At 42.3% G+C, this 12,068-nt stretch overlaps 1 protein-coding gene across 3 annotated transcripts in view; it reads right to left on the bottom strand.

Moving 5' to 3' along the window:
* Positions 1-1,511: 1,511 nt before the first annotated feature.
* The window catches only part of LOC111157646 (PR/SET domain 4), a 29,751-nt gene continuing 19,194 nt past the window's right edge, over positions 1,512-12,068 (bottom strand). For 2 of the 3 annotated variants that reach the window (XM_022519244.1, XM_022519246.1), the window contains 3 exons: positions 11,616-11,930; positions 10,117-10,285; positions 1,512-3,225 (listed from right to left, as the gene is read on the bottom strand). In XM_022519244.1, coding sequence (XP_022374952.1) covers positions 2,913-3,225; positions 10,117-10,285; positions 11,616-11,930 — 797 coding nt within the window. In that variant the 3' untranslated portion in view covers positions 1,512-2,912. The remainder of the gene's footprint in view (positions 3,226-10,116; positions 10,286-11,615; positions 11,931-12,068) is intronic. The other variant, XM_022519247.1, reaches the window with a different exon arrangement.

The raw sequence follows: 12,068 nt of genomic DNA, 5'->3' as shown, positions 1-12,068 counted from the left end.
ACCCCTAACAGACAGTAGTCACTTGTATACATGCAGATAGGTGATTTTGGAGTGTCTGACCCTACGATGCAGCTTTGGTGATCAGATACTGCAAGTTCACATACCTGATGACAGGCTGAGAGCTTCTGGTATGCTCATGTTCCTCAGGACACAGCTAAAGGGGTTTAACTCCAAGCGCATATACAGGCCAACGTGCTGAGAAGGCTGAAAGAGACTCTTAACTCCTGTCACCTCTTTGCCTTTTGATGTGCTGAGGAACTCAGCTCAGCACACACAAAAGGTTATGAACTCACCTTTTAAGGAAGGAAACACTGAGCCTCATGTACTAAACTACAAGAAAACTGCAAACTAGCTTCTAGGTTTGGCCTTGAAAACTCAAACCATGAGTCTTTTACTTGTATTAGTAAAACCTGGAGCTTCTTGGGTCACCTACAGACTAGAAATCTATGCTGGGCTAATTTTAATTTTTTTAAGACTAGAAATTTATGCTGGGCTAATTTAAAACTGGACGATTAGCTAATACTGTTTACCATATGTGGGGCACTATGGTAGCCCTTTACATGTATTAATATCAAACAGCATTACAAATGGGAACACTTACTATTCTCTTTTACAGTTAACAGAGGAATAAAGAGTTCCCAAAACTTGGCTAAGGATACAAACCATCATGCAGCAAAGCCCAGAGAGCAGACATTCGGCAGGGCTCCGGAGCCCACAACTCCCGTCCTGCCTCTCAGTGTGACCATTACCCAACAACAGACTGACCCCAACAGCAGCAGCAGACAGGCCACCGGCAACAGTAACAGATGGTGGAGTAAACCCTTGACAAAAGTGCAGTTACCAATTGGTTTATTTCCTGGGAATGACTTAGAATGTGCCATATAAGTCTAAGAGGGAAAACATGGAAAGGATAGTCGTAAATAAGCAACAGCTACATTCTCAAACCACTTCCCAGGCTTCCTGTTTTCCTATTAGACTAACAATCGTGGACAGCATCTCAACCAGTGCTGGGAAATGAAGGCATTTAACCTGGCATGAGCTAGTGAGATGGATGGAGGGCAGGAGCTGGTAGTTCAGCACCAAGTTTCCTGGAAACAGAGGTGGCCTGCCATCAGGATGCCTTTGGCAAAAGGCTGTCCGGAGCTGCCCCAGTCCCACCAGCGCTATCTGACAGAGGCTTCATGACCCAGTATCAGCAGCCAGCTCTAACCACCACCACCTCGCCCAGTTCCTCAACTGTACACCCACCCAAGTTCTCCAAGAAGGCAGTAAAGGCACTCCCTTAGGGAGGACGAAGGCCGGACATGAGAATGGGAACAGAGAAAGCATAGTTAATTTAGCCACTGTTATGCAGAAATACAATATTAACCCAAAGTTATGCTACTTAGAAAATACTTTCTCCACTTCCAACTGTAGAAAACAAAACCAAGCTATACCGAATTTTTCCCTAAATGACTCATTCTTCTTCCACAAAATGAGATTACCAGAGAAGCCTGTATTTTAAAAAAGGTTTTTATTTTAATCCTTCCTAGAGGAATACAGATTTGAATGAAATACATTCATTCCATAAATACATTAGCAGCAAAACCCTCCCACCAGAGTCCGCTCTACTCCAGCCCAGAGGCTGCCCTTTATAGCAGAAGCTGTTCCATCCACCGTCGTCTCAACGCTGTGTTTGCTTCTTGCTGAAAGCAGGATATATGTGTGAGATCAAGTGAAAGACCAGATGGATGGATTAATTAACTACGCTGGGACCCTGAACACACACCCATGTGGTGACCATCGAGCCTTCCATACCTTCGAAATCCGTTAACACCCACCATGCTTAACTGATGAGATCCTTCACCACAGACAACCGAGGCCTAACCTTGCAAACGCACTGATGTCCGAAATCCTTCGTCATTCCGAGTCGGCAGCATCTTAATGGTGTCTTGTTCTTTCTCGTAGGATAAGCCAGATAAAAAAAAATCATTTCCTCCTCCTTTCCACAGTCCGAGGTACCACTTTGCCAGCTGAGTCCACATGTGCTTGTTGTCAGGAGATAATCCAACAGGCATTATTTGACTCACTACACCTCCAGCTCCCCTTTGTCTAGAGGCTAGAAGCTTTACTGGAGAGAGAGAGAGAGAGAGAGAGAGAGAGAGACATGTCTAAACCTACAAAGATCTCTAAGAACAATGACAGGTGTCTCAAACTGGCTTCCATCAAAGCTAGTTTTTTTGGACAGTGGCCCAGATGTCTCTCCTTTTCTTTTCTCCACCATTGCCTGTTGCCTGGCTGGTTCTTTTATATTTGCCCTTGAGGCATCTGCTGAAATTCTGGGAAGATCTACCCTAAACTCCCAAGTAGCCAAGAGAGACTAAGGCAGGTGGTACTTTAAACTTGTCAGCTTAAGTCAAAGCAATAAGCTTACACTGCTGTGTTCCAATTCCTTCCGGGATGACTTAAGTCACGACAGTCTACGTAAAACACAACACCAGAACCACAATCAACAATCGGGATGACAGTGAGGCAGGGACCAAGTTTAGAGTGCTACTACCATCACAGGGCCGGGAAGAAAAAGGAACAAAGGGAAGAATTTCAAATAAATCTGATTTGTCTGGGCGGAGGACAGCTTTGACTCAGGTATAAATGCGTCACCTAGTTTATCATGAAAATAAGGAACGGACTCCAGAAGCTGACACTTTCTTCCCCATACATCACTTAAAAATAGTTTACCCTGCTCTCTTTTCCCAATCTGTTCTAAAGTGTTTTCATTAGGATACTCTTCTGTAAGTGCTTTATCCATTCCCAGTCTGCTTTGACTGTTGGCTGGAAGAAAATCAGAAACCATTTTATATAAAAACCACTGTAGTGGGTAACTGGTTGCATGTTTTTCCCTTTTGCATTTTCCATCCAAAACTGTTGGCTTTTTACTTATGTGCCGAGAGAGAGTCATCTGCTGAATACACGGCACTGTTGATCCGACAGTCTTCTGTCCCCACGGAGTCCGGTAGTTCTTCCTCCTCTGAGTCATCATCTTCCTCCTCCTCTTGTGCTGATGAACTGGAGGTGGGACCTTTGCAGGTTTTCAGGTGGCGGGTGAGATGATATTTGGTAAGATAAGCCTTTGTACATTTTTCACAGACATAATCCCGTTTTCCCTCGTGAGAATTGAGATGTTTCTTCAAGTGATTTGTTCTCAAGAATAGCTTATCACACTTAGGACACTTGATCTGGCGTTCTCTACGAGGAACACGAGAGAAAACATTTGTTTTGGGGTTACAAATGACAAGTAAGGCATACATTTATTCTTCATAACCTCCTCAGGTCTTTGTCAGAAGAGCTGTACCATTCTAAAATCAGATCATGCCTCTGCTCCCCTTTTTTTTTTTTTTAAAGATTTTATTTATTTGACAGAGAGAGATCACAAGTAGACAGAGAGGCAGGCAGAGAGAGAGAGAGAGGGAAGCAGGCTCCCTGCCGAGCAGAGAGCCCAATGCGGGACTCGATCCCAGGACCCTGAGATCATGACCCGAGCCGAAGGCAGCGGCTTAACCCACTGAGCCACCCAGGCGCCCCCCTGCTCCCTTTTTTTAAAGTAGGCTCCATGCCCAGCATGGAGCCCAACACCAGAGCTTGAACTCATGACCCTAAGATCAAGACCTGAGTCTAATATTTGATTTTGCCTGTTTGGGATCACACTGTATATATCTCCTTTGTGTCTGATGTGATGAAATCAATTCAAGTTGCTGCAAGTACCAGAAGTTTGTTCCCTTCCAGTGCTGTGTATATGACTTACAAATACACCACAACTTACCTGTGGTACCGGATTTGTCTTTTGTTTATGGATATTTTGGTGCTTTCCAATTATGTATCATCACAGGAAAGACCACTATGAATATTTCTATAATTTGTACATTGGTCTGCATATGCATAAGTTTCTTTAGGGCACATACTCAGGGACTGTATAATTAGATCAAAAGATACACACATCTTCAACTTTACTGGATAATATTAAACTGTTTTCCAATATGGCAGTATTTCTCCTTAAGATTTTATTTTGAAGTGGCGCCTGGGTGGCTCAGTGGGTTAAAGCTTATGCCTTCAGCTCGGGTCATGATCCCAGGGTCCTGGGATTGAGTCCCGCATCGTTTGGGCTCTCTGTTCAGCGGGGAGCCTGCTTCCCCACCCGCCTCTCTAACTGTGATCTCTGTCAAATAAATAAATAAAATCTAAAAAAAAAAAAAAAATTTTATTTTGAAGTAATCTCTACCCCTAACATGGGGCTTGAACTTACAACCCCCAGATCAAGAGCTGCATGCTCTCCCAACTGAACCAGCCAGGTGCCCCTCTAATGAGGCAGTATTAATACATTTATGCCCATCAACAACCACTTGGGAGTTCCTGCTGCCCCACGTTCTCAACTGGAAGATACAAATTTGAACATTTTTGACAACTGCCCAATACATAATGGGATCTCACTATGGTGCTAATGGTATTCCATTTAACAAAAAATTACCCAGCTCAAAATGTCAGTTGTGTCAAGGCTTGAGTAACCCTGGCTAAGACATCTTACAGCTGGAAAAAAAAAACCTAAGACATCATGTAGACCAGGAATTCTGTAACTCTTTTTGAGCAGCTGAACCTTACGTCTTTTTTTCTTTAATTTTTATTTTTTTTTTTTTAAGATTTTATTTATTTATTTGACAGACAGAGATCACAAGTAGGTAGAGCAGCAGGCAGAGAGAGAGGAAGGGAAGCAGGCTCCCCGCTGAGCAGAGAGCCCAATGCGGGGCTCAATCCCAGGACCCTGGGATCATGACCTAAGCTGAAGGCAGAAGCTTTAACCCACTGAGCCACCCAGGCGCCCCGAACCCTACATCTTACAGGCTCAATACGCAAAAGAGACAAAAAGGTCAAAATCCTTGAAGAAGTGGTAGGGCGCAGTGAGAAGTTCTAAGTCTGGCCTCCTTACCATTTCTACCAACTTCTCCCAGCAGGAGAGGGCACTGAGGAATTCTGCAGAGTTGCGGGATGTGGAAAACTAAGCCCCTGCTTTCTCGGAGCTTATGTTCTAATGGAGGAGTTACACCATAAACAAAAAATACGTAACATCGTATCAAACAGTAAAAACTACTATGGGGGAATAAAAAAAAACAACAAACCCCAGGTAAGAGTGATGGAGTTCTATTTTAGATAAAATAGTCAAGGAAGAGGGAAGGAAAAAAATGAAACAAGATGGGATTGAGAGGGAGACAAACCATAAGAGACTCTTAATTTCACAAAACAAACTGAGGGTTGCTGGGGGGTGAGGAGGTAGGGAGAGGGTATGTGCTATGGTGAGTGCTATGAAATGTTTAAGCCTGATGATTCACAGACCTGTACCTCTGGGGCAAATAATACATTATATGTTAATAAAAATAATTAAAAAAAAAAAAAAAGATAGTCAAGGAAGGCCATTCTGAGATGACAACATTTTTGATCAATAACCTGAATGAAGTGGGGTAGGCAGACAAGCTCCTGAGACTGAAGTGTGTTTAGTATGCCAGAGTCTCAAGGGTTGGCAGGGGCGGGGGAGCAATGTGACTAAAGCAGAACATGAGTAGAAAAGTAAGTAAAGATGAAGTGGGAGAGGCAGTCTCATACCACTACATCATGAAGGGACTTTCACACTTTCTAACCCAAGTATGATGGGAAGCTGCGGGGGAATTATGAGCAGAGACAACACAGTCTGAGTTATGTTTTAAATGAATCACTCCAGTTATTATGACAGAATACAGCGCCTGTATATGCATGTCTGGGTAGAACAGAAGCAGAAAGACCAGGAGTAGATCGGCTGGCTGGAAAACTACTGAGCTGATCCAAACAAAAGATGCTGGTGGTCTTGACTAGAAAAAGCTGAATGGAGAATGGAAGACTGAGTTAAAGACAGCTCTGAAGTGTTTGGCTTAAGCCACTGGGATGAACAGGGGCACCATTTCCTGAGCTGATGATCAATGGGGGAAAACCAAGTTTGTGGGGGTAATATTAAGAGCTGAGTTTTGGACATACCAGGTTTGAGTTGCCTTAGTGGACATCCAAAACTGAGAGATGCTGAGTGGATGGTTAGATATATAAGGCTGGGGATATAAATTGTAAAGATGGTATCTAAAAAGCCATGGGACTACGGAGATGACCAGTAGTAAGCATCCCTGCTTGGGCTCTCAAGTTGTTCTTTCTGAGGGAAAGGGCCAAGTCAGTCTCTGCCACATGCCTCGCACTCCCCTCAAACTGTGGGAGAGGAACTCCTCCTGCACTTGCTTTAGGGCTGTAGCTAAGTTTTTTCCTAAGCAGATAAACAAAATGAATTTCAATACTGCTATATCCATTTTGAAATGTCTAAAGGTAAAAAATGCAAACATCTGAAAATTTTACCAGTGATCTCCCAGGAAAATTTATAGTCTCATTCAAAAACATTTTGAGGGGCGCCTGGGTGGCTCAGTGGGTTAAGCCACTGCCTTCGGCTCAGGTCATGATCTCAGGGTCCTGGGATCGAGTCCCGCATCAGGCTCTCTGCTCAGCAGGGAGCCTGCTTCCCTCTCTCTCTCTCTGCCTGCCTCTCCATCTACTTGTGATCTCTCTCAGTCAAATAAATAAATAAAATCTTTAAAAAAAAAAAACAAACAAAAAAACATTTTGAGTGGGGGCACCTGGGTGGCTCAGTTGCTTAAGCATCCGACTCTTGATTTTGGCTCAGCTCTCATGCTCATGGGATCAAGCCCTGCATGAGGCTCCACGTTCAGCAGGGAGTCTGCTTGAGAGTCTCTCCTCTCTCTCTCTCTCTCTCTCTGTCCCTCCCCTATCATGTGCGCACACATGCACTCTCTCTCTGCTTTTCTAAAATAAATAAATCTTTAAAAAAATATTTTGAGTAGTGCTCCTTAATTATGAATGACTTACACACTAGGTTAAAGCTCTGATGACCTAAAAACTTTGTATTCTCCCATGGGAGTTTGGCAAAGAGGGTTATTATGTTTTGCCATTGTGACAAAGAGTGCGGATCCACACTTAAAGAAAATTGTTTTCATTGGTAAATACCTGATTAAGCCAATTCTCAAACCCAATGGAGAAACAGTTACACCACTAACCTCAAAATAATTTATATTGCATTATGCTGTGAAATGGCTACAGAAAAAGCAAGTGCAAATTTAGGCATCACCTAAAAGAAGAGAAAGTCAAAATCAAGGAAGAAAATAATTCCATTTATTAATAAGCACAGATCCTATCCAGGATATTGTCTTTACTTCTGGGTACCAAATCTGAAACCAGGTGATAAGAGGGAAAGCTGCAGAAATTAGGACTTAAAGCCTGATGAAAAGAGGGTTTAAAGGGAACATGACAGCAATCATTAAGTACTAAAGTCTGTGAGTTTGAAGAGATACTAAACCTACATGTATCATTCCAGAGACATGTGTAGAGTAAATGGATAGAGGCTGACATAAGCGGATTCAAAAAACTTTTGCTCAAAACTAAATAAATCAGTTGTGTGGTATTCTAGAAGAAACCACAGCACTACTTGCCAGAGACACTGTGGAAATAAGCCTTTCATCTGGATGAACTCAGTAGCTCTCAACACTGGCTGGACATCAGAGTCGCTTGGGGAGGCTTTAAAAATTACACGGCCAGGGGTCTATCCCTAACCAACTAAATTAGAATCCCTGGAGGCAAGGCCCTGGCACCAACTGTTTTTCACATCTTCCAAGTATTATTATGAGCACTGCTATGGGCTGAATGCTTGTGTGCCCCATCCCCCAGTAAATTCTTATGCTGCAGACCTAAACCACAATGTTATGGTGTCTGGAGGTGGAAACTATGGGAGGTAATTAGATTTAGATGAGGTCATGAAGACTGGACCCCCCATGTTGGGGTAAGTGTCAGAAGAAAAGGCAGACAGACCAAAGCTCATCTGCTCTCTCCCATGTGGGGACCAAGCAGGAAGATAGCTATCTACAAGCCAGGAAGAAGGCTCTCATGAGAATCCAACCACACTAGCACCCTGATTTTGGATTTCCAGTCTCCAGAAGGTATTCTGTTGTGGGAGCTCAAGCTGACTAACATAAGCAGCTGGACTAAATGATCCCAGAGATCTCTTTCAGCTCTAATGATGTATAATTCTATACAGTATTTGATAATTCGTGTGTCTAATTTCTAAAATTTCACACTAATAACGGAGCTCCCTCATGAACACTGTTTTTAAAAAAGTCATTTTGAGAATTATGAATGTAGTTCCAAACTTAATTGATATTTTAGTATCTCAGGTTGCATTTTTTAAAAGATTTATTTATTTATTTGAGAGAAAGAGAGGCGCATATGTGAGCGGGGGAGGGGCAGAGGGAGAGCAAGAAAGAGAGAAGCAGACTCCCCGCTGAGTGCAGAGCCCCATGTACGGCTTGATCCCACCATCCATGAGAATATCATCTGAGTCAAAACCAAGAGTCGGATGCCCCCCAGGTTGCATTTGATTAGGAATCAGACAAAAGAAAAATATGAAAGCAAAGTAGCTAACTAAACCTCAGAATAAGAATATCAAGTCTTGGGATGCCTGCGTGGCTCAGTCGGTTAAGCATCTTTTGGCTCAAGTCGTGATCTCAGGGTCCTGGGATCAAGCCCCATGTCAGGCTCTCTGCTACAGCGGGGACCCTCTTCTCCCTCTCCCTTTGCTGCTCCCCCTGCTTATGTGCTCTCTCTCAAATACATGTTTAAAAATCTAAAAAAAAAAAAAAAAAGAATATCACGTTTCCATTGAACATGACTTTCTAAACAGTACCTCCATAATACAAACTAATGTCTTCTCCCTCTTCTAACATTTGCTAAAGGCTCAGGGCCACAAAATCTATTCTGTTCTCTTTACCACTACCGTAACTAACACAACCCGACATTTAATTACACTTGGATTCATGCAATGAAGTCTTAATGGGTCGAGCAATATTTGACCTTCTCCTTCAATCATCCTGTCCTGTTGCCAGAGTAATCTTTACAAAATGGACATCTCACTATGACATCCTTTTCTTAAAGTCCTTCAACGTTTATACAGGAGTATGAACACACTTAACATTACTGAACAGTATACTTAAAAATGGTTAAGACGGTGAGGCTCCTGGGTGGCTCTGTCATTTTAAGCATCCGACTCTTGATTTCATCTTAGGTCATGATCCTAGGGTTGTGAGATGGAGCCCTGTGTTGCTCATGGGGCCTGCTTGAGAATCTCTCTTTGCCCCTCCCCCATCTAACCCTCCACCCCTAGCTAAAATAAATAAATAAATAAATAAATAAATAAATAAATAAATAAAATTTTTAAATGGTTAAGACGGTAACTTCTATATTATGTGGTTTTTGTTTTTTTTACTATAATTAAAACACACACCCAGCACAGTGCCTGCTACATGGGGAGGTAAAACCCTTCAGTGGCTCCCCATTATTTCCAGAAAGAAATTTAATTTTCCTAGTTGGATAAAAGGTTCATAACTTCACTGCTGCTTCTCTATCATTCTCATATGTACAATACGCTCTAACTGTAAAGAACTACTTGCGTTCCACAGTCCTTCTTGTATCTGGGTTTCTAAATATGTCTAGAAATTCCCACCCTTTTACCCTTCTTTGCCTCTATGAATAATTTTAACTTATCTTAATACTTAGCTCAGACTACCAGGAAGATTTTCCAGGACACCCTGGCCGGGTCTGTGACCCTCTTTCACAGCCTCTCAGGATCTGATGCTTACTCTAACTGCAACGTGGTATGGTAGTGTTCTACTGTTTTGGCTCTCTTCGTGGACTCTGAGCTCTTTAAAGACAAAGTCTATGTCTTTCATCTCTGTATTTTCACCACTTGGCATAATGGTGGGCATTGAGGAGGTACTTAAAAAATATTTGTTTAATGAGATTATGTGTTGAAAAAAGTAAATAAATAGAGGAGAAAATAAGAAAAATAAAGCAAACAAGTGAAATCTTCCAGGTTAAACCCAAAAACTTGATTTCTAACCTTCGTTTGACTATGTGAACACAGGAAGCAGCTACCAAGGTAGGAGACAATGAGTCAGCACTTGCAAGAACTCAAATGCACCACCTAAGGAGCATGTGTGCTGTGGGGTAACTTACTGCGTGTGGATGAGCACATGCTGTTTGAGGTCCTGTCTCCGCATAAACAACTTGTCACAGTAATCACACTTGAGATTCTTCTCACCCGTGTGGATAACCATGTGGGACTCTAGGTGAGCCTTCTGGGTGAAAGACTTGTCACACAAAGTACATCTGTAATTCTTCTGACCTGCACATTAACCCAAATTGTCATGCTGTGAATAAAACAATCACTAGCATTCTCCAGACAGACACAAGTATGGGTATGTGGCAGAGGCAGGAATGAAACAGAACTGATAACTGGAACATCACTCTCTAGGGCTATCTACCTAGAACCAGTCAGAGAAAATGAATTTATATTCTGCAACAAAGGCCAGCGAAGCTAATAAATCTGACCTCCTTCTAGGACCACTTACCTGACTATTATACGTATTTTTTTTTACTGTTTATAGCTGACACATATGAAATCTGGGAAGAAATTACTTATAATCCTAGTAACCAACCCAACCCAATGATGTTTAAAAAACCTCATGAATTCTAACATCTGTGAATAGACAAACATGCTTTTACAACCTACAGTTTTCTTTATTAAAACATATGACCTTATAAACTAGAGGTGAAATAAAATCCTTCTAAGAATGCAGAATTAAGGGGCGCCTGGGTGGCTCAGTGGGTTAAAGCCTCTGCCTTTGGCTCAGGTCAAGGTCCCGGGGTTCTGGGATCGAGCCCTGCATCGAGCTCTCTGCTCAGCGGGGAACCTGTTTCCTCCTCCTCTCTCTCTCTCTCTCTGCCTGCCTCTCTGCCTATGTGTGATCTCTGTCAAATAAATAAAATCTTAAAAAAAAAAAAAAAAGAATGCAGAAATAAGATTACCATAGGTCAGGGATTGGCCAACCTTTTGTAAAGTCTAGTCTGTATCTGAAGCTTTGTGGGTCATATAGTCTCCATCGTGACCACACAGTCTTAAATGCAAAAGGACAAGGCAGAATTTTACTTTCAAAGATTTGGGGAACCAATGACCCAGCCAAGAAAACCAAGATGTCATCGGTTATTTTGTCGCATTTAAAAAATATGTGCTAAAAGAAAGGGGTTGGTTTACATGGAGTTTAGTGAATGGAAACTCAAAATACAAAATTTGGCAGTGTTGACTGGACCATATTCATGGGAAAAAAAACTGGTTCTGGCCACTGACTAGGAATAAGGTCTATGCAAGGCTCAGAGCGTTTCTACAGAATTTCCTTTGCTTTCAGTCCAAACACACGTATCAACTTCCTGATGAAGTCCATTTTCCCAGTCACCTTCAAACTATAGTGGGGGCACTTGGAAGGTGAAACATCGTAATAATGCGAGCTAACATTGAGGAAGCACAATTATCCCACCAAGATTTATCACCCAGTGAAGTCCTGCTGTCAGCTGCACTCTTACATGTTAACTGCACCTACAAGACTAGCTAGCTGCAATTTACTACCCCAATTTCTAATTGTTGCGAAATTCCATTTTGATGGTCTAATATAACTTACCTGTATGTATCTTGAGGTGAGTCCGCAGGTTGCTGGGATCACTAAAAGCCTTGCTACAGAAATCACACTTGTGGGGCTTCATACCCATGTGACCCATAAAGTGGACATGAAGTTTGGAAGGAGAGATAAAAGCCTGGGGGCACATTGAGCACTTCCACTTCCTTTCTTTGCTGTGGCTTGGCCCATGGCTGCTGCTGTGGCCCTGGCTATGAAGATGGTTATGGATGTGGCTGGTAAGGTGAGCTTTGAACTCTGTATAGGAATTGCACTCCTTGCCACAGTTACAGAGGTGCACATCTGGGTGTTCGGGAACACCTTCAAAAAAAAAATTACTCAATGTCTCCTCATACTTAAATTTTAAAACTCGTTCTTGATATTAATAATATTGCTTACAATTCTCCATTCTACCAAAATTTCCATCTTGCCCACTACTTGTAAAACTGGAATGTCTTG

This window comes from Enhydra lutris, unplaced genomic scaffold, assembly GCF_002288905.1.
Source record: "Enhydra lutris kenyoni isolate GAN:26980312 unplaced genomic scaffold, ASM228890v2 scaffoldscaffold55, whole genome shotgun sequence".
Lineage (NCBI taxonomy): Eukaryota > Metazoa > Chordata > Mammalia > Carnivora > Mustelidae > Enhydra > Enhydra lutris.
Note: the sequence above shows the minus strand (reverse complement) of the source record. Positions and strands in the feature narration are given on the sequence as shown.